This window comes from Carassius carassius, chromosome 27 (genome assembly GCF_963082965.1).
Source record: "Carassius carassius chromosome 27, fCarCar2.1, whole genome shotgun sequence".
Lineage (NCBI taxonomy): Eukaryota > Metazoa > Chordata > Actinopteri > Cypriniformes > Cyprinidae > Carassius > Carassius carassius.
In genome coordinates this window covers 9845381-9868780 of record NC_081781.1, presented here as the reverse complement: position 1 = coordinate 9868780, position 23400 = coordinate 9845381, and the positions used below count along the sequence as shown (strand labels likewise).

The 23400-nt window shown below is 37.8% G+C and overlaps 1 protein-coding gene and 1 long non-coding RNA gene across 2 annotated transcripts; one reads left to right on the top strand and one right to left on the bottom strand.

Annotated features, from left to right (window-relative positions):
• Positions 1-17234: 17234 nt before the first annotated feature.
• On the bottom strand, positions 17235-18297 carry LOC132106674 (uncharacterized). The gene is made up of 3 exons (XR_009424176.1): positions 18155-18297; positions 17550-17731; positions 17235-17404 (listed from the first exon to the last, which is right to left on the bottom strand). It is a non-coding gene; the product is annotated as an uncharacterized LOC132106674 (long non-coding RNA).
• Positions 18298-18929: 632 nt separating this feature from the next.
• On the top strand, positions 18930-23150 carry mycn (MYCN proto-oncogene, bHLH transcription factor). The gene is made up of 2 exons (XM_059512581.1): positions 18930-19580; positions 21425-23150. The coding sequence occupies exons 1-2, from the start codon at positions 18935-18937 to the stop codon at positions 22141-22143; spliced, it is 1365 nt and encodes a 454-aa protein (XP_059368564.1). The 5' UTR covers positions 18930-18934; the 3' UTR covers positions 22144-23150.
• Positions 23151-23400: the final 250 nt, after the last annotated feature.

The window sequence follows — 23400 nt, the reverse complement described above, 5'->3', positions numbered from 1 at the left end:
GAGGAGTCAGCTAACATAGCATCAGTGTAACCTGCTCGGGTAATTTGATAAACAAAAAGGTTTTTTGTTTTTTTTTGTAAGGGGTTTTTTTGTAAGGGGTTTGAATGTTGGGGATGGGGATATTCTGTAAAAAAAAAAAAAAAAAAATTCCAAAATCATAAATAAAATGTTTTTCAAAAAATTTTTAAAGGTGTGAAGGAGAGTTAAGGTGAATAACTTACATTTCAGTCTTTTTGTATCACACAACACAAAGCTATTTGAAGACTTCAGATTAAAATATGTTGCACAACTTTTATTGTATTCTCATGTCTTTTTTTGGAACTTGAAAGACCAAGCCCTCATTCATATAACTGAATGAGAAAGAGCAACCAGTAAAATTCTTTAAAAAGTCTCTCAGAAAGAAAGTCATACAGATATAGAAGGATAAGTAAATATTTGTATAAACTATCCCTTTAGATATGCCATTTGGTTTGGTTGACCAGTGGACGTACTGTACAAAGGATGAGACAAGCAGAGACGAACCAAGAAAGAGAAAGCGAGAGATCTGGACAAAAAGCAGGACGTATCCAAGACCAACAGGATTGTAATCAAAGCTGCGTTGCCTCCCCCTCCATGAGACACACCAGTTCAAACTCATCAATCAACCCCAGAGAAGGAGGGACCAGAGCTCTCAACACCACATACACACACAAACACTTCAGATAACAGCAATAAACAAAGATAGCCCATACAAACAACTGTCAAATGATTAGAATAGCTGAGAAGGACACATTCCACATAATGGCTGCACTGTGCGTCGACACAATTATCTGTTTATCACACTTAAAGAAACAGAATATCTTCTTCAACCAACGTTTAGAAACAGATTCAATGGGTTTCCTGAATTCACAAACTGGATTGACGGAAACTGAATCCAAAGAAGCATCAAGTTGTAAGTAACACATCCAAACCATGTCCACACCTTAATTACTCGAGAACCTCTCTAAGTGCTCATATCAACAATCCAAAGCATTGTTCAGAGGGCCAACCCCTGACCTTTGATCCCTGCATTAAGCCAAGAGATCTGGAGAGGGGTGAGGAGAGGGTGCTAGTCTATTGCAGTGTGTTCAGAACGGCTCCTTTTCCCATGAGAAAGCTCTGATTGGTTTAAGACGCTCTCCTCACACTAACACACACCATCTGTACGTTTCCGCCTCTTGCTGGTCGGAACATTCCGGGTGGGGCAACCAAAGAGGTAACGCTGACCGGTTGTTCAGGTCTCTGACCTCTGACCTGCCACAACACCGACATCACGAGACAGATCCTCAGTGCCAAAACAACTCACAAAAGGAATATAGCCAGACTCAAACAACAAATACACAGCTTCAAACTGACAAATACCAGAGTATGTGAGCGGTGCGAAGGAAAACAGATTGATTTTGCCTGAACAGTATCAGTCTAGTAGTGCTCCACTGTAAACTCAGTAAACCAGCGCAAACCGTCTTTTGGCTTTAAAATTATACTGTCAGGGTTTACTAAAGATGTGCAGTGGTGAATTAGCACTGAAAAGGTGTGGACATGCTTATTTTTGCGCTTGATCTTACTGAATATGTATTTGTACGAATTTCCCTATCAGACACAAAATTTATGGGAGGAAAGTATTATAATTTATTAATCAACGCGATTTACTAACGTTTGGGCTTGTCAGATTACTGTTATTTGCGTCATTATTTAACACCCATAAAAGCATGTCTTAATGTAGACGGTAATTTGCGCTGCTCTTGGTAGATTACGCTGATCATTATGTTAATGATCTGGCTGTGTCTGTGTTCTTTAATGTGCGCATTGTCAGTAAATCACACACATTGGTGCTTTTATGGAATTGCGCTCTAAATCTAATTTGCCCTGTTTAGTAAATCTGGCCCTTAATGGACTAATAATAAAATTTTGAATTTTCTATAATATATTTTTTACTTTTTGTGTAAATTATGGCATTGCTCAAGGCCAGCAATGCATAAAAGAATGCTTGTCTATATCTGTGTGTGTGTGTGGTTGGGGGGGGGGGGGGGGGGGGCTTTCCAAAGACTTCATATTTCCTTCCTTTTCCCTGTCATCAGCTACAGAGATTCATAACTTCTCTTATTCAATTAAACTGAGTGCCGAAGGAAATGACAACAGTATTTCAGTGTTTTAGGAAGGAGAAACTTCCTGCTTGAATTAAATTATGCAAGAAATGTGACTGGGTGGATGTAATTCTTTCTGGTGACATCTGGGACATGTTCAATTGGAAAACAGGTTTAAAAAATAGCAAATACTGCAAAAAAATACAAAAAGCTTTATTTGAGGTCTAATGTCAAGGTGTTAGAGGTATTATATATAATAGTTAGAAATACAAGTCAATGTAGTGCTAGGTATCGATACAGATTTCCTGATCAATTTTACACTGTATATTATTATTTGCATCATTTTTGTCCTACGACACTGAATTCAGATAGAAAACACATGCAAAATATGACTTCTATTGCTGTGTGGCTGTTGATTCATTAAGAGCAGTAATGGGAATGCTCAATCTTGGGATTTTCACAATACTTTTCAAATGAACATTGTGAAATATACATTTTTTATCCATCTTTATGTAAAACAGAGGTTTATCCTGTTTCTTCATGACAAAATATTATTACATATTGCACAGTAAATAAGAATATCAGTATCGGGGCATTTAAATACACACAAAAAAACATGTACAGACATCCTCCTTTGTCAATTGCAACAAAATTCTTGCTAGCTTTATTGTACTGTTCTGTTCATTGTGAAGAAAGACAGAGAGGGAGAGAGACAGAGTGACTGAAAGAAAGAGACTCATTAGATTCGGTTATAGATGCAGACACCAGTCAAAGTCACATGAGTCTCATATGAATCCATATTTGCCCTGAAGGCTGCAAGATCCTTTGTGCACATGACAGGAACATCATCACACAGCATCCTGCTTATCAGAGATTAAATTAGGGACGCATATTTCAGACATTGGGTGCTTTTACACGGTTTCTTAAGGTCCAGTAAAACAGTTATTGTATGTATGTGACCTATTTTTTACCATATTCCTGGTGTCTTTTCTTGTATTGAGATATATGGAGTGTATCCGAACCACATTTAGATCCGGTTGGAATGATTCCACAGTCAAACTGAACAGTGAAAAAAACAACACCTCTAGCACAGGAAGCAGCAGTTGTGCGGAACAAACACACACTTCCTGTCCTGTGGAGACACACATCCACTCATCAAACAAACATTAATCATAATGTGGCGGCATGACATGATGACATCATTCTCAAGGTTTGAATGAACGGTCCTGTTTGTGTGTGCGTTTTTGCATGTCCAAGCCATTACATACCCATCAAGAAGTTTAATTGTGTGTGCACGTTAATTACAGTGTGTGTGTGTGTGTGTGTGTGTGTGTGTGATAGCTATAACTCGCAAGCATATAGTCTCTCATTCCATCCAGCGAGACCCCTGCAGGCCTGCTATTGCTGTGCTCACTAATTAGAACACTTTGCAGCTCAATTAGTCCTCTCTTTCCCTAAGCCATCATGGTGACAGACAGAAAACCCTCATTTACCCCAATAGCACCCTGATTTAGGCCTCTTTCAACATATACATACTGTTACAGTGAGGAATGAGCCATGCATACATGACACAGCTCACAAGCTCTGGGAAATGGAAACAGGTCATTTATTGCTGTGGAGCTAGACTTTAAATAAGCCTAAATAAACTGTTTAAATAAACCATTTAAAAGTTTGGGGTCAGTAAGACTTTTCTGGAAATAAATAAATAAATTTATTCAACGAGAAAACATTAAACAGATACTTTCTATTCATCAAAGAATCCTGAATAAAAAATGCATCAGTTTCTACAAAAACATTAAAAAACACAACTGTTTTCAACATTGATAATAATAAGCACCAAATCAGCATATCAAATTATGATATTTAACAATATTGCTATTTCCATGGCAATAAATTATTACTGGGAATGTCAATTAAACATTAATTTTGTATTCAGTGCTATACAGAGCATTTACAGAGAGTAGGCAGAGACATTCAGACGTTTCTTTCACTTAAATTGACTGAAACTTGACTTGACTGAAACTTGACAAAATTAAAAACATGGTGTTCATGGCAAGAGATGCTGAAAAACAGCTATATGCAACACCTGATGCGTATGTACACAGACAAACAATAAAAAAATAAGTTTAGCATATTTCATGCAAGAATGTGTAGCTAACTCGGAAAAATGAAAACTGAAACTCAACTGCAGAATGAAAATATATATATAAACAATATATATACAGTGCTTTACTGGTCATTAAAGGCACAAGATTTTCAAAGTTAAAATGAAAAATTCCATTATTAAACAAACACAGTTTCCAAATTGTGTTCTTGCCTTGCCTTTACTATACAGTAGTAACTTGGAATTAGTACTATAATAACTTTTCAAATGGTTAGAGAGTTGGACTTGTAACCGGAAGGTTGCAGGTTCAAGTCACGGTGCTGGCAGGAGTTGTAGGTGGGAGAGAGTGAATGAACAGCGCTCTCTTCCACCCTTGGCTGAAGTGCCCTTGAGCAAGGCACTGAACCCCCAGTTGCTCCCCGGGCGCTGGATATATATGTGCCCACTGCTCTGGGTGTGTGTTCATGGTGTGTTCACTTCTCACTGCTGTATGTGTGCACTTAGATGGGTTAAATGCAGAGCACCAATTCCGAGTTTGGGTTACCATACTTGTCAAATGTCATGACTTTCACTTTTTCCATATATTTTTTTTATTTCTTAATTGGCATATCATGTAATCAACATGATTTTTTGTTTCTAAAATGGTTAGAAGAGGCAGTAGTTATGTAAGACTAAATGATTGTGTTTTTTGTTTATACATGTGGTACAAGGCAATGAATGTGAACATGCGATGGTCTTTCCGCTAGTAATCCCAGCAGATTCAGCATCTTTCCAGTCCAGCTGCTGAGGCCAAAACACAACTCACTCTAAATATCACACAACTGTTATGGTATGGCTTCAAAGAAAACAACTTTTAATTCTGTCTCTTGTGAAATTTCCTACTGTTTCTCTTTTCCCCTCTCTCTCTGGGTGGTTTAAAGAGGTTTAATCATGCTGATTGCCATGATTATGGCCATCTCCCATGGGTCTACTCTCTGGACCTGGCCTCCACAGGAAGTCACACTGGCCACTGGCGATCCGTCTTCCTGTTCCTGCTCTTCTGCACACACACCCGACTGACCCATTCAGTAAAAGAACACACTTCCGCAAGCTTCCTATACTCACACACACTTCACCACCTCACTAACAGAATCATTCATAAATCAAGACTTTAAGGTTTTAAAAGCATGAGGCCGCACAGACATTCAGTACAACTGCACAATTTTCCCATAAATTTCATTACAATTAAAATTTTCTTAGGGATAAAAACCTACCTCAACTACTATTCTAGACCTTTTACATTACTATAAGGTTACAATTTACTACAGAGCCCAAGCTTAAATTCAATTACTATTTATTGTTAACTATTATTATAAATACTCAAATTTAAGTTTCTATTTGTTGTTGAAATACAATCATTTACACAGTAGCTGTCATAACTTGTATCATAAAATATTTATTTAAACATACATTAAATAAGATATCACTAACAGGTAAAGTAAAATATAGTAAAGTAAATAAAATAATAACGTATATAAAATATTTATTTAAACATACATTAAATAAGATATCACTAACAGGTAAAGTAAAATATAGTAAAGTAAATAAAATAATAACATATATAGTCTAATATTTCACAAAATGTTTTTCACTAGACTTTATTTCTCTAGCAAATAACTGTAGACACTGGTGACACACATGGAAAGAACCTATATGTGGATATATGCGCATATATGAAACCTATATGCGTATATATGCCACATATAGGCAAAATTGAGGTGCATATATGTGCATATACAGGAAATATAGGTCTCCTGTATTGCTTCTTCATATCCACATATAAGCCCTATACATACAAGATATGTCTTCTATATAGCTAATGGCAGGATCTGGTGATTTTGTAGCTCATATCTCATTTTTGACTGTCATACACGATGCCTAGCTCATATTTTTTGTTTTGTACTATTTGATTGATCTTGATTAAATAAATAATGTACATTTCTACATTTTGGACTTTTATTTATGTTGCCTAGCAGCTATGGATTTTAATTTTACTATTATACAGTGGGTGAACATATAGGTGCATATACAGTATACGTGCATATATGTACATGTGTGTGTGTACAGTACATATATGCGTACATATATATATATGTGCTTATATGTACATATATGTACATATAATATAGGAAAACAGCCAATTTTATATATGTCACATATATTAAAAACCTATATCAAAGCCTATATTGAAACATATATGTTTATATAGTTTTTTTCCATGTGGGGACTTTCTTGAGGTAAATGAAATTCTACGTGACATTGTTTACAAGCTTTTTTATTGACATCTTTCCGCAATTTAACCTGATTAAGCGATTACATGAGATGTTCGTTCATGTTCATTTCACGTTAAAAATAATAATAAAGATGAAGGGATGAACGCACTCTGTGCAGCCATTACAACTGTACACATGCGTATCGAACCGAAAGGCCCATGCCGAAAGATTTCGGTAGGGATACGTGTACTGTTACACCGCTACATTACATCCATTTTAGGGTTTATTGTTAAATTGTCATGGCAGCAAAGTTTATCAATTGGATACGTTATGTTTATGGCCCCGTTTACTTAGACTGCAAGTGCCTCAACTGTACTAGTTTTTTTTTTTTTTTTTTTTTTTTTAAGGAAAAAAGGAACAAATTGAAAATTCTCTGACTGAATTTAACTGAACCCAGAATATTCATTTTCTACAAAAATAGCACCAATCAAAGCCAGAACATCAAGCTTTGCATTAATGTATGAAAGGTCAGCCTTACTCACTATGGGACTTAACCAAACCTTGCTATGAGACGGAAGCTTTCCCAGTCCGTCTGTCTGGATCTCCGCCCTCTTTCCTCTCTGTCTCTCTCTCTCTCTCTCTCTCATACCAGCTTATGTGAGGTTGGATAGTTGGCTGGGTAAAGCTGGCAGAGAGACAGGAATGCACAGAATGGGCTGTGAATCCAACAGGAGGCTGTTTGAAGCTCACACACATTCCTCACACACTCCGTGTGACCAGACGAGAGAAAGCCAATACTTGTCATCTCAGAGAAACTCAGACTTGTTGAATGGCTACACAGTGAAAGATGAATAGGAGCAATAAGGAAATGACTTCAGTCCAGAAGAATGTCTGATTTAATTGATTTTAAGATCACATGGCGATGAAGAAGGTGGGTCGGAATCAAGAAGAAGACTTTTTGCAGAGGGGAATCGATGACCCTGGGAAGGTTAAAGGCCACCGGCTCAGGGCTAGCGCAGTCCCTCTGCACACAAAGCTCAGGGTTAAGAAGAGAAGCGAGGCTGACACATGAGTCAGGCTAACATTTGTCTCCAGTACGTGTACATTGGCATGTATGTTCGGACTGCGGTTTTGATTGGATCTTTGTGTGGTTAAGGTCGTGTTTTGGGTGTAAAGGTGTGTTCATGTTCATGTGAACTTTAAGTAAAATGTTTTGCTTTCATTATGCAGGAATCATTGTCTACACAGAAGTCACTTTCACACCAAGCAGCTTTCTGTTGGTCAGCACAGCGAATCTTTATGACCAACACGAAAACAGGATCAACACGAATTCCAGATCATGATAAATCCTATTGAAACTTTGTAAAGTTTCAAAGACAAATGGTAAATGCGACCACGCCATAAGTCATAATGATTTATTTATTCTTATTTATTTCTCTTTTTATACACATTCCTTCCATTTTCCAATAACTCAATTTACAAACAATCAAAAGTGGCTTCTAACAGCATTAATTTATAATGAATTTAATGGTGCTTTAGCTGTCTAATTGAAAAGTGATCCTACTTTATACTGACACCTATAGAGGGGGGTGTCGCAGATGACATAACAGCAAATGCTTTTGGTAACCATCGATGCCATTGTCACATTGTGCAGAAAACTTTAATATTCAGGTAATATTCAGCTAGTCATTAGTTTGGTTGCCTCCATGATTTGGTGACCCACATTGTGTAGTATAAAAAATTTTTCAAAGCCACTGATATGACTGATGTCTTCGTTTCAAGTAAAAAAAAAAAAAGTATTTTAGTTTACAAAGAAAAATGTTTACAACAACTTTAATATTTTACATTTTCCTCACATAATAAAAACATGTTTTGTTTGTCTTTGTATTCTGTAATATGTATGAGTCTTTGCTAGTGTGTGTGTGTGTGTGTGTGTGTGTGTGTGTGTGTGTGTGTGTGTGTGTGTGTGTGGGAGGGTCAGTTTAAACTGGTGACACAGGTCATCGGCAGTTCCTCATATCTGTCATCATCTATCTCCCCTGAGTCTGGGAGCTCAGCCTGTCCAGACAGATGGAGCGACTTGTCATGTCTGGCAGGTTTCCTCACAACAGGTGAACCCAGTGGACTCAGCACCGGATAGTATTCTGCGTTTTTTATGTAAACATCAACACACACACAACATTATCAAATATCATGCATTTCTTTCAGCTGACTGTAATTTTGCTGTTTGTTTTCTTAGACACTGTGTCAATGTCCATCCCAACCCATATACCTGAAAGAGCTATGTAGCTCTTCATGATCCAGCACTGATCTCATTTTTGTGTCAGACTAATACATAATACTTGGTTTCATATAAACAATACGGATATTTTACTTAAGTTAGGCCATGTGGGAACGCCCATCCAGTCAGGTCAGGAGAACAAAGGGCTTTCTTTGCTTTGTAGGAGAGGACATGGTTTGATCTTCATCTACATTCTTATGGCCATCTAGATGGGTAGTTTGTGTGTGTGTTGAGTGGAAAAAGTCCTGGACACATTCCTGTCAATACACTCATTTCACCCTATACATCAAAGTTCTTGTCCTGACAACTGTGGGTGTTGCTTTGGAAGAGAAGAACATGATGACAACAACTGCACTCCACTGATGAGATAAATACACACACACACACACACACACACACACACACTTAAGCCATTGTATGTTATTTGTGTCATGTTTTGTGACTGTGTCAAGCCAAATTCCTTTCATCAATACTGATCGGACACACTTCTATTACACAATAATGGGACTTTGATTCATTTATTAAGAATTCAAATTCAGTTAATGCTTTAATATGATTTTCTATATTATTTTATTTTCATTATAATTTTATAAAATAATTTTGACAATGTAATATACAGAACAGAGGGAAAGCTGCATAGAAAAAGACCCTATGTTTCCGTATGCTTGCACTCATAATAAGAGATTTCAACATGAAATCAAACCTATATCCACAATTCTGAGCTTCTGAGCTATGATACTATATATATATATATATATATATATATATATATATATACAAATAAAATCAATTTTATACATTACACTACAATTCAGTTTTTTACTAATACTTTTATTTAGCAAGGATACATTAAATTGATCAAAAGTGATATTTAAGTCTTCAGTATCATGTTTCCACAAAAATATTGGGCAGCACAACAAGTTTCAACATTAATAAGAATTAATGAGAAATGAACCTGCATATTAGAATGAATTCTGAAAGATGATGTGACACTGAAGCCTGAATTAATGACTACTGAATATTCAGATTTGCCATCATAAATGACTATTTAAAATGTATTATTAACATTTAAATTTTCGCTAAAATTACTGTTTTCCAGTATTTTTTGTCAAATAAATGCAATCTTGAAAAGCACAACTAAACACTTTCAAAAACATCAAAAAATCTTACTGAGCCTGAAACGTTTGAACATTACTGCAGCTCAACAGTTATCACATTTAAAACATTTTAGAGAAAGCCAATACTTCTACAAAACATACTCTATGAGCTCAGAGTGAGCAATCTCAGAGCAAAAGTATTTCCCCCTGGGGCTCAAACAGCTGTAAAAATGGTTTCTAAAATGAAGTAATAAACATCAGACCAGTTCAAGTCAATAAATGACATGACTACTCCAATTCAGTATTCAGTATGGCGCAATGTTCTCCATAATTCAGCCTGTGTCACAATGCTATACACACTCTAACACCAGCATTCCCAGCACATCCAGTCAGTCTTGTTCTTTCACATCTTATCCTCTCTGATAAACAACAGACAAACAAGCTTTTCATCTTTAAAACTTACACAAAAACGGCTCTTTACTTCTGTCTTGTTTTTTAACTAAAATTGAGACTTTTAGTTAAAACTCCTGAGAAAAAAGGAAAACCCTTGAATTCTCGCAAGCCTCTTTCAGGGAAAATCTCAACAGTATCGCAAACTGTGCTCAAATTGTTCAACTACCCAAGTCTGCAATCAAAAGTCGATGTGAACTCAAATTATTCTCATTAAGATCTCAAATTTTGTAAGACTGCAATTCATAAAACATCTTAAGAACACATTGCATTTTCGCAACCACAAGGGGAGCTATAGCTTAATATAATCTATAAACTGATTAAATGTATACCTTGAATAGATAGTCCTTTTAAATAAAAGTGTCTACAAATCGCACAAATGTAAAATCAGGGCAAAGCAACAGTTTGAAGAGAATCTTGCTTAGCAAGTTACTTAAACTGTCAACCTGAATAAAAACACATGCGGTTTAACAGAACAGACAGTTGAAAGTAACTCTATCAGCCCCTTGAGTACTGAGGTTTTGTTACCACCACATCAACACAAGCTTGCAACGCGTCGTTCCAGGCTTTAGTGTAATTGTTTCAAATTGTTTTACAAGAAAAAACAGGCGAACAGACTAGCTCTCATGCGCTTTGCTTCTCTTTCATGTCTTGTCTCTGCATGCTGGTTCTTATTACAAATTGGATACTGATTTGGAGGGTTCTCAAGAGTATTAAAAGATAATTTAAGATAATTTCCGAAGATTATATTTTGATGTGCTGGATCCTTATTATGTCTTTTCACTTTCATCTTTGGGTTTGTGTGTTTGGGTTATTAGTTCCTATTATTTTAGGTTTTTAAATACTTTGCAAACTGTTCCAGTGGGTTTATTCTCACAGAGACATACACACAAGTACTATAAGAGCTAAAATTATGGCCGGATACGTTAGCTTTTAGAGGAGATCAGAGGTGGCAGGAAGGTGGCAGTCAGTCCAGACAAGAGTGGAGTTCTCTAAAGCCAGATAACCCGACACACTCACACAATCTTCCTGTTTATGCCTGCCCTCACATCCCATTCACACTCTACCCAGCCCAAACCTGTAACACTTTCCTCTATGTGGACAATCTGCTCGGCTCTCACTGTGTCTTATCTCTCGCCTCCTCAAAGTTTTTGTTTCTCTCTCCTCTCTCTTTTTTTCCGCTCCCACTTCCCATAAGCGAATGCGATCCGATGTGGGCAAGATTGGGCACGTTGGCAGGAAGTGTTGCAGTTCTGGTTTGGGCTCTTATTCTTCCTCTCTCTCGGTTTCTCAGTTTAAGGTGGTGAGATGTATGTCGGTGTGAGATGTACGAGAAGGGGGGACACAATGACACACTAATGGAGGCGCTGAAACATATTAACCATCCTTGCCTTTGTGATCAGGCAAATGTTTAGTCTCCTAATGACCCCCACTGATCCAAACAAACACACTCAGATAAAGAGAAAACCGAGGGGAGGACAGAGAGAAAGAGATAGAGAGAGGTTGCCCCTCTGTGACCTCTAGGAACAAGCCATTGAGTTCAAGCAGGTCGCAGCCAGGGATAGCCTGTTTAAGTCTACAAAAAAACTGGATTATTACATCCTTAGTTACTATTTCCGAAGGTCTTATCTTCAGCCCTTATCTGTAGGACATGAAGCCATGTCTTTTAAAGCATATCATCAAAGTGCAGCACTTACTCATGTGTTGGGGGCAGCTTTCATATCTAGACATGTCTTATCAATTAGAAAACAAACATCTGTTATTGTTAGTGTTGTCTGTCAAACTGAAAATTCTGTCATCTTATGCATCATTTTCTCACCCTCACGTCTTTCCAAATACATATGATATACTTTCTTCCACTGAATACAAAATCTTTGAAAATAAGAATTGTTGAATAATGTGCTGGTCACTCTTTTCCATGCAAAATACTGGAGTTCCCAAGCTTAAAAAAGAAGCAAAAGCACCATAAAAGTACTACCAAAGTTTCATAAAATGGTCCATATTACTCATGTGCTTTATTTATGTGCTTTGTGTAAGAAACTATGATAATCTTACGTCTGCAGTTAACAAATAAGAACAGAATGAATAATTCCGAGCAGTTTTCATGAACTGAATCAATGATTCTTTGAAAAGGTTTCCCACACAAATGGTTTTAGATGACAAATAATATAGCAAAAAAACACCACTTATGATATTTGTGTGGTGCTTATTGTTATTTTAAAGCTTTTGAGTGTAACTATATTGACATTGAAAATTTCACATTTAGTGAAGAAAGAAAGTCATTTGGGTTTGGAAGAACATGAAGGTAAACAATTACATAATTTTTGGGAGCTATTTTATAATTACTCTTTTAATTATTTTGTATTTTTTATGATATTGGTTAATTATATTTAATACAAATTTGATGATGGTATGTAAATAATAGCAGATCAAGCAAAAAAAAAAAAAAGAAGAAAAAAAACATATATACATATGCAGACACACAAAGTAGAAGTTAACCTGCATTGACACAGGAGATTCATGGCAAGTTAGTGGATTATGCCTCATGGTTTTTACACTGCAACAATAGGGTCGTTAACCTGCCTGTCCAAGGCCAAATTTACACACACTCAGTTTACACACCGCCTTTAAAGCTTTCCGCTCTGGTCTATCAGGGCCTCTTAAACTGAACATATTTCGCCACAGCTTTAACTCACTGTCAGAGCGGTTCGACAAACAAGTTTCTAAAATGACTGACAGGTTTACTCAAGGGCCCTGGTTTTGTGGATCCACTCTCACAATGTGAACGAAATGGATAAGATTGTTCAGCAGACAGACAAAGATAAACACCACAGAGGCTTTCGACATCGACCTCCAAGCGTCCACAATACATTTCAGTGTCAGAATGGATAAACAAATGATTTACATCTGAGCATTTCCCATTAGTTCTTGAAAAGTCCCCATGTTGCAAGTGAGAGCTTGTGTTCAATTCCATCAAAGCAACAGAAACAGCATTCATGTGACAAGCAAAAATGTAAGATACTTTGTTTTATTATCATGACTGATTTATGTGGACATTTTGCATGAACAAACTGGTTGTGTGTGTGTGTGTGTGTGTGTGTGTGTGTGTGTGTGTGTGTGTGTGTGTGTGTGTGTGTGTGTACCTACTTAACGGTATTTTGGGGACAAATTTGTACCCAAAAGTGAGCTAAACCTGACAAAATCTCCTAAAACATCTCTTTGGATATGTCCTGATTTGTAAAACTGGTATAAATAAATACGTCTTTTTTTATTTTTTTTATTGTCCATATATAAAACATATATCACACTATCATTAAAAATTTTCTTAAAAGAGTAAGATTAAAATACTTCTTTTGATACTTTTTCAGCAAGAATGGATTAAATATATACATATATTAACGTTATATTTTTACCAAAGATTTCTTTCATCATACAAATGGTGAGTTTTAAAAAATTTCACGGACCACAGATTCTGTATGGTAGTGTAGTGTATATATATATATATATATATATATATATATATATATATATATATTTTTTTTTTTTTTTTTTTTTTTTTTTTACCTGTATAAGAATTAAATATTGTTTGTTAAAGATTTGCTATAAGGACTTAATATCAAAAATCATGTGAAAAAAATGTATATGTTTTATTACATTTTTGACCATACTGATGAAAACTACATGAATACTGAAAGAATCTCTTAAGAGAGGTAAACCTAAGGTAGTCTCAAACTCGACGAGGGATGAAAATGGAAGTAGTGGTCTCTCACCTCCTCCATGAATATTTCTGCTCTGTTCAAATAAACTAGCTGCGGGTTCATCAAAGTCTCATCTGGGTATCCTTTTCGGTAATAAATCATTCTCAAACTGTGTGATACAGTGTGAAATACCAAGCACAGTGCAAACAAACCAATGAGCTTTTACACGGTCAATCACACACTCGTCAACTCTACCTGCAGTCTCAAATGCACGGCAGCGTGACCTGTGGAAATACCGAAGGGAGCATAACAGCCTGGTGCCACGGGGTCGTTTAGGTTACATGCTTGTTGCTAGCCTGCCTTCAGTTGTTGATTGGACAGTGGCTTGAAGGATCTGAAAGAAAGAAAGAAAGAAAGAAAGAAAGAAAGAAAGAAAGAAAGAAAGAAAGAAAGAAAGAAAGAAAGAAAGAAAGAAAGAAAGACCCTATGTTTGGACTTATAGGGTGGCAAAAGATGGAATTCCTCAGCTGATGCTGTGGTAAAGACAGGAAAGATAGCAGAGATGTGAAATGAAGATTCTGTTACTATTTCAGTCAGCTCTGTGGAATTTCCCTTTAAACTAAGAGGGGCTGCAGGATCTGTTATCTCTGTCCACTTTAACCAGAATGGAAATCAAACAAAAGCACACACCATATGTAGTAACATAAACAGTCTAAAAAGACTCACACCCCTTTGCATGTACAGACATATACATATATATAGTCACCCAGAGAAATCAGAGACAGTCAGATTTGTGATTTGAAAATAAGACCATTACTATTATGAACCATATTAAAGACACATAGATAGATAGATAGATAGATAGATAGATAGATAGATAGATAGATAGATAGATAGATAGATAGATAGATAGATAGATAGATGTGTAAAGTCATCTATTGCAAAGTTCATGACACAGGAAACGAATTTCAGATATCTTGGATTCTATCTCACTAAATTCCTTTAGCAGTTGCTTGAACTTGCAACCAACTGACTCATATGGAAACCTGTGCCAAACAACTAATGGTAAAGGATGAAAAGATATATGATGACAGAGGGAGGGAAGTATGCCAGAGAGATGGTATCTTGCGTTTATTCACTTCACTATATATTGACTACGAGTCAACGTAGCTGTGATTACAAGGAAAAAAAATTCAACTAAAACCAAATCCACACTTACCTTACCACGGCAGGACTCAATACTCATCCTTGCAGGTATGAGGAGTTATTTACAGGGATAAATGAAAATTGTCATAATTTTCTCACTTTCTTGCTCCAGATGTACACAAAAGTATAACCTCTGTATATCTAACAAGCTATTGTATGACTTCAAAGAGGAGCCCGTCAGCCTCAGTCCCCATTCACTTTCATGAAAAGAAAGAATGGCCAGGATATTTAAAAAAAAAAAATCACTTTTGTGTTTCACAGCAGAAAGCCATTCAGGTTGGAGCAACATGAGGATGAGAAAATGATAACAGGAGTTTTTGTTTCCTTTTTGGCTAAAATATCATTTGCTAGGAGATTGAAGGTTACTAATTGAATTCCACCAAACAGAAACAAAGTTGAATTCACCTCCCATTTGTTAACGAATTATGCCACTGTGGAACCTGCAATGATTGACAGGTCTGGTAGTTAAAGGATTAGCTGTAGAGTAAAGCAAAGTCTACTGGAGTTCTGAGTGTGTTTGTTTATTGAAAGGGAGAAAAAAAATTAAGATTATGAGATCTAGACAAAGGTGAGTGACACACAGGGAAAAAAACAACAACAACAACAGATTGTATTAAAAGAAAAGCATTGTCGTTTGCAGTGTCTTTACCCATTAATGCATGTATTTAAAGAGCAATAATTCAACCAAAGCACACAAATCAAAGTCAAGTGGACATCTGACACCTTTGAGGGTATAAACCTGCACATTTTGTGCACACTCTGCATACCAGAGCTGAGGAGCAGGCGCCCGGGCCTGACTTCCGATCGTGTGCACTACTGATGTCCTGGCCTGCGTGTTCTCATTGTCTCCCACCGTGTTGTCATTGAGGCTTTATGCTTTGCTTTTGTATTTTCTCTAAATATGAATGTTTTATCCAAACTGGCCCAATTGCTTAATCATCCAAACGCTACTCCACCCTCCGCTTCGGTAAGACATGAAAACATGAGACTGAGCTGTATGAATACACACACAGATGCACACTCAGGCATCTCGAACAAGTATGTAACACTGGCCATTTCATATGTTTTGATAGGCAGATTTAAAACTGCCCGTTTTTAATGGAATAATACCTAAAGAGCCAAATGTGAAGCCATTATCACAGATGATTTACACTGAAAGCCATTTAAATGCTTTAAAATTAATCCATGAGTCACCTTGATGTTTTTAACTGTAAATTTATAACTAGAAAAGTATATAAATCTGATTGAAGCAAACAAGGCCAGCACAGACAAATCGAACGCTGACTGACAGATCTAGACTCTCCTCTCCACACTCCCCCTCACTTTCACACAGGAAGCTCTTCCTGGGCTGAGGTCATAGAGACTGGGCTCTGGAGGAGCGCTTCAAATCCCAGACCCTCTCTTACAGTCTCTGTCTTTCTCTGGCTGAGTTCCCACAACAAACTGTTTTCACAAGAGAAGCAAACTTCTTCAATAATATGGGAGGTTGGGGCTAGTTGTCACACTGGGAAGTGGTTAGAAAGGTTATATCTAAATAACAAGAAGATTTAGTTTACTTTAATTACACATATATATTTCTATATGTTGGTTTCAAACATATAGTTAAAATAAATATTGGGAAAATGTTTGTATATTCTGTTCTTTAAGCAAACAAAGCTTACAAAGAGGATGAACTATTTAATTAAATGTATAAGGATTATTGAAATAAATATCTTAGGTCTTTAAGGAAAAGTTCTGAGATTGACTTTAAAATACATCCAATATAATAAACAATAAGTCTGCTTGACTTGCTATTTGTCTCATGCTATAATTTCAGTTAAATGTTTAAATGAATGAATAAACACAATAAACAAATGTAAAGTGAACACTTTAAGACATCTTTGACTTTAAGTCTAGTACTGTAAAATTATATTACAATAACATGTTATATAAATGTTATTAGGACAAAAAAAAAGGTGTTTTATAATTTCAACATGAATTCAAAATTATGATAATTACGTTTTAACATTTTTATGCATTTTGAAATGATTGTAGGCGGCCTAACCAATGTGCTTTGGACTTTTTCCCCAGATATGTCAGGTCAATAAAAATAATTACGCTTATGGTAAAGTTCCAAAGTCTTCAGGTAAAGCTGCAAGATGACTAAAATATAAACTCAAGAAATACTCACTTAATTTAAAAGTGACAACTATCTCCCCTATTACTTGTTGTGACCTAGAAGTGAAACGATTAGATTAGAAATTAATTAATAATTAACAGAATTTATATATTTTTTAATATCATTGGGACTAAAGTTTCTTCTTCATAGTCCAAATACATACAACAACTGCTTTAAAGAGTGTGATTGATCAAAACATACCTTGCTACCTGAATGTAAACACAGACGTTAATCGCGTGTCCACATGGCGGCAGAAGAGAGTCGACACCGGTGATGTTATGCGGATCGTCTCTGAACAATGAGATGCTGCTGATTCGCTCTGATCCATTCACAACACGCTCCATCCTGTTTGAACGCTTATAATCTGCAACTGCGTTTATGTTCTGAATAAAGCAATTTACAGAGTACTGTAACAAACTAAAATAAAACCCATCAAGTCATTAAACTAAATTCTACTCCAGTCTCTTAAAAGTGACTTTTTGAAAATTCAACAATCATTTATTCACCATCATGTTGTTCTATACATGTTCAACTTCTTTCGTTAAACACAAAATATGTGTAGAGGAATGTATAAAGGCACTCGTTTACTTTAACAGCTTTTTCTCACACAATGAAAGTGACCGTGAACTGAGATATGTAGCCTATTTTGTCCAACATCTCCTTTTGCGTTCCACTTAAGAAGTCACGCGTGTTAAGAACGTGATGATTTTGTATTTATTTGGAGTGATCTATTATTTAATTATCGGCGAATTAAACACCTTAGCGCAAACTGACGCTCTTTCCATTGAAAATCACACAGCACATACCTCGCCCGCGCCCAGCCCACTGGAGGAGGAGCCATGTCTCTTCTCTTCTAAACGCTAACAGCGAGAAAATACTTCACAGCCCCGAACACAGAAGCGCAGGACAGTCTTCAGTCGCCGGGGTAGATGTGCGACTCCAAACGGGGGCACAGTGACTGCGATAAAGAAGGGACAAGAAAACGCACGCAGAGGTAGGACGCTCGCGTCTTTTAGTGTCAGTTAAACTAACTGTTTCATTCACGCGAAATCTTGTTTCTAAACTATTTGCTTGTCTGCTCGACTTGCTATTGAAGGAGTTTGTGTCTTGTCCTATAATAACAGTGCAAAGTTTAAGTGAGTTAATGAACGCTATCACAATAAACAATGTAGAGAGGACACTTCAGAGACATCTGTGGATTAAGACACTGCTGTATTTGAACTGTATTACAACAAAATATTCTATTATAGTATTCTTTAATTACTTACAGATGTCTTTATGACAAAAGCTTTGTACAGGTTTTATTTATTTTTAGTAGTATTTAATAATTATTATTATTACAAATATCTAGGCTGTTTTGTTGAAAGGGTTTGTTTTTAATGCATTTTCAGTTCCAAGTTTATTATATTAAATATTACTAATATCACACTACACAGTGAGATGACATTTAAAAGAAATTAGAATGAGAATTATTAATAAAAAGATGTTTGCCTTTTTACCTTTCCAGTATCTTTGTTGGGACAAAAGCTTTTATTTTAAACACTTTGGTGATTCTAAGACATCAGCTTGTGTCTTTCACAGGGAGAATGCCAGCTAAAACTATGAACTCCGATTTGGAGTTTGACTCCTTGCAGCCTTGTTTCTACCCGGACGAAGATGACTTCTACTTCTGCAGACCAGACGCTGCACCGCCTGGTGAGGACATCTGGAAAAAATTTGAGCTGCTTCCCACTCCTCCTCTGTCCCCGAGCCGGGCAGCGCTTCCAGGGGACCCAGGGGAGCTGGGTGCTGTGGCTGGGGATTGCTCTCTGATGGGATATGGATTAACAGACCCTTTGGACTGGGCTTCCGAGCTTCTGTTCTTACCAGAAGACGACATTTGGGGGGCATCAGATGGGGACCTCTTTGGCTCAGTTCTCGATAATACAGGCAATTCCATAATTATTCAGGACTGCATGTGGAGTGGCTTCTCAGCACGTGAGAAACTGGAGCGGGTAGTGAACGAGAAACTCGGGAAAACCATTTCTGCTCCTACTGTTACTGAAGCTGGTAAAGACACGATAATCAAAACACCTGAAATGAGCCACTCTATACCAGAGTGTGTGGACCCCACCATTGTTTTCCCTTATCCACTCAACAAAAGAAACGGGAGCAGCAGCAGCCAAAGTTTAACACAGCTGAGGAGCCAACACTTGCCTCCAGTCAGTGCAGACGAGACACCAAGTGACTCTGGTAAGTTTCTCCTGACATGCTAGAAACTGTCACTGAATATGTCATGAATATTTTTTTTCCCATTTTCAAAAAAATTCTGTATATGTATATACATATATATTATTTTTTATAATTATGTTATATCATTTTTATTTTGTATTAATGGCCATTAGCAATAAATTATTGTTAAAGTTTGGCAGTCTATAGTTTGGACTAGTTTGTGAGTGGTCATTGGGGTTATTGTTGAAGATCATATGACAGGCCCTGAATCGGATTAGTGTACGACATTCCAGACTGTTGGTCGCACACTCACAAACACACACACGCGCGCGCGCGCGCGCAAACATACACTATGTAGTAGTAATGGGTGGCGATGGGGAGTTTATGTAATACTCTGTCTGCATACCCAGTAGATGGCGGTAATTTTTGATGTTGTCCATGATGTTGAGCCATTTGGCTGAATAGCTCATGATTAAAGATTTAATGCAGAGAATAACGTCACTGAGCCCTATTACACAGGAAAACATGTCCTTATCTGCCTTCCATTAATCTGGCTTAAGGCATGGAATCACAGTCTAATTTGAGAATTTATTAGGTCACAGCATTGTGTTTCTTACGATTTGCAAGATTGTTTTGGGAAATAAATGTTATTTTTAAAATTGCTATTTTTATTTATAAATTGAGAGCACTTGATTGTTTAAAACCAAAGGCTCAGATGTTTGGGAAGGGGGGTGTGAGCAAGGGCGGATTGCATAAAAGCCAAACCCCTAAATTCAGTGCCCCCCAATAAGTCGCTTCCCTTCGAAATGAGAACTTGTTTCAAATGCAAATCCCAAACGACAATCACACGTGGGTGAGAGAATAAGAGCTGGCACTGGGCACCAGCATGCGAAAAAGGAGCCATGCGCGTGCATCCACGAGAAAGGCAAACATGCCCCCCCTCCTTTCTGCCCAGTGGGCTGAGCTTGGCAAGCCGAGCATCTCCCAGAGAGGTGCAGTGAATGATAATCACGAGAAAAAAAGACGAGGAAGGGGGAAAAAAGAGATGATGGGTCATCTCTCTTTACAGGGTGACGGCTTTGAACAAGCGGAGCCTTTCCTCCAGCTGTCTGCTTGGCGCCCCTCCAGGGCATCGGCTTAAGACGCCATCAGATCAGTGTTACTCGGCAAAGCCCGCGAATAATTGGACCACACGATTACAACGCTAGTTTTTCCCGCCAGTGCTGTTATCCCTTTTCGCGGCAAACCAGCGCTGACTGTCTGCATTCTGTTGGAGACTAAATTGGCACATTTGGTCTCTCCTTAGTGCTGGCAGACAGTTTCCTGTAGGGATCTTTTCAAATGAGAGGCTGTGGGCTCCAGTAAATGTCAAACAGTCTTCATGTGTGGTTTAGCTGATAATCACATCCATTATCTCATAAACATAGCTCTCGGGCTTCACACTGAGGCCGTCTTGCCATCTAAGCTTAACCTGAAATGTGTCACCATTTGAGAAAGCACCAAGCGGAATGTCTAACTTGACAGCAAAACAGCTTTTGTAAGAAAATATGACATGACGAAATGCTCATGTGCTCGCAAACCCCATCATTAGACGCCCTAAATAAAGGGTGTGTGTTAAAGTAGAAAGTCAAATCTAAGGTGGTCCAATCTGGGGAGAATCCAGCTCCTCTATGTTTGACAGAGCATGTTCAGATGATTGCACTGAGCAATTGTCTCATCTGCCCACACAAAGACATTAACCCTAGCACACGCCCAGAGAAAACACAGGCATGTTTCCTTTAAGTGCACTTGTTCATACCTGTGCACCTCTAGAGGAATGGTTGCACAACAAACCTGCTAACCTAAATCTCCTTTTTTTCCTCTAGATGATGATGATGATGATGAAGATGGTGATGATGATGATGACGATGAAGATGACGAAGAAGAAGAAGAGGAGATCGATGTCGTCACGGTGGAGAAAAGGCGTTCCATCACCAGCAAGATAACCAGCACTGGTCTGTCTGCCGCCTCCAACCCTCAAGCGTCCGCAGGAGGGCGGCTGGGATCCGGGGTGAGCAAAGCCCCACAGGAGCTCATTCTGAAGAGGACGGCAGCAGCCTCCATCCACCAGCAGCAGCATAACTACGCAGCCCCATCCCCTTACTCCGACCAGCAAGACATACCCAGCGCTCCCCCAAGCAAGAAACTCAGAATCGACAACAGCACTACAACTCTACGCACTGGCAGGAACCAGAACTCTTCCCCAAACTCCCCTACTAATGGTGTACCAAGCCAGCGAATGAGGAAGAGCGACTCCAGTAGTCCACGATGCTCCGATTCTGAGGACAGCGAACGCCGGCGAAACCACAACATCCTGGAGCGCCAGCGGCGCAACGACCTGCGCTCTAGCTTTCTCACTCTGCGCGACCAGGTGCCCGAGCTGGCGCGCAACGACAAGGCGGCGAAGGTGGTCATCCTGAAGAAGGCCACAGAGTATGTCAGCTCCCTAGAGGCCCAAGAGCTCCGACTCCAGCAGGAGAAAGACAGATTGCAGGCCCGACGACAAAAGCTCCTCCGCAGGCTTGAGCAGGCCAGGACTCGCTAACACTTAACCCTTGTTGGCCGATCGCTTTAGAGCTAATGGTTGACGTCAAATGACGAACGACGGAACGCTAAGGCTAATGGCCTAAAATGCATTCTAGGAACACTCACTGCTGACACTTTTTTGCACATTTTTTGACGCCGAGAATGTTTCAGGTTTACTTTGTCACCCCAATCACGCTACAATGGAGTTGGGTAAACCCAACTTCTCCTCAATGGAAAGACTCTCATAAACACAGCTAGTCTTCAAAACGTGATTGGGTCGACGAAATTTGTGTTCATGCCCTTCCTGCAAAAACAGACACTAAACAAATGACACGAGACACTACGAATGGCTATAATCTCTCACACCTCACCGGTGCCGAATCTCATGGATGTACCTCTGCGCACCTTGATGTCAGACACTTTTGTAAATAGATTAGATTTTAAAATCACATACACTCAGTCTGCCTTGTTTTTGTATACGATTATTGTCTTTTGGTTTTTATAAAGATGTCAAAAGCTGCCAATAACTAGACTGGAAGTTTATATACCTTTAACAAGTACTGTAAGACCTCGATTTGTGAGGATGTTTGTAATATAAGGACACATTGTTTTGTTTTTGGATTCTTTTCTGTCTTGTAATCTCTCTTATTATGACACGCTTTACTAATTCCTACATTTATGCTTTAGTGTGCTTCTGATACATACTAAATTTGATACTTATATATTTTCGTATGAAAATGAGTTCTGAGTAGATAACACTTTATCTTGTTTTTATCGTTTTTCCTACCTTAATTTCTTTTGTACAGAAAATTCTTTCATACTCCATTTATAAGGCTTCTATTCTTTGCTGTCTTTCTCTTTCTTTGTTTATATATTTGTAAGTATTGGGTTCATAGAACTGGGTCAGTGGGGGGAAAAAAGTGTTTTTTTCCCCCTCCTTTTCTATAATGTACATTTTAGTGCTGCAACTCACAGCACTTTGAAATACCTCATTTTGAAAAATAAATAGACATTTTGAAAACAAAAGAGCTTGTCAAAGGATGGGTGCTTCTGTGTCGCCACTAGTCCTGTCAGGAATTGAGAAACAAAACACTGAACTACATTTCAGACATGTTTGAAGCCTCTTTGTGGGCGGTAACATCCACATTTCAAACAGCCCTGAAACAACTCACTAAGTTATGACATTCAAGGGTGATAAGTTATGACTGTGAAATTGTGACTGAAATTGTGAAGTTGTGACTGTGAATGTAAGTTATGACTGTGAAAGCAAAAACCC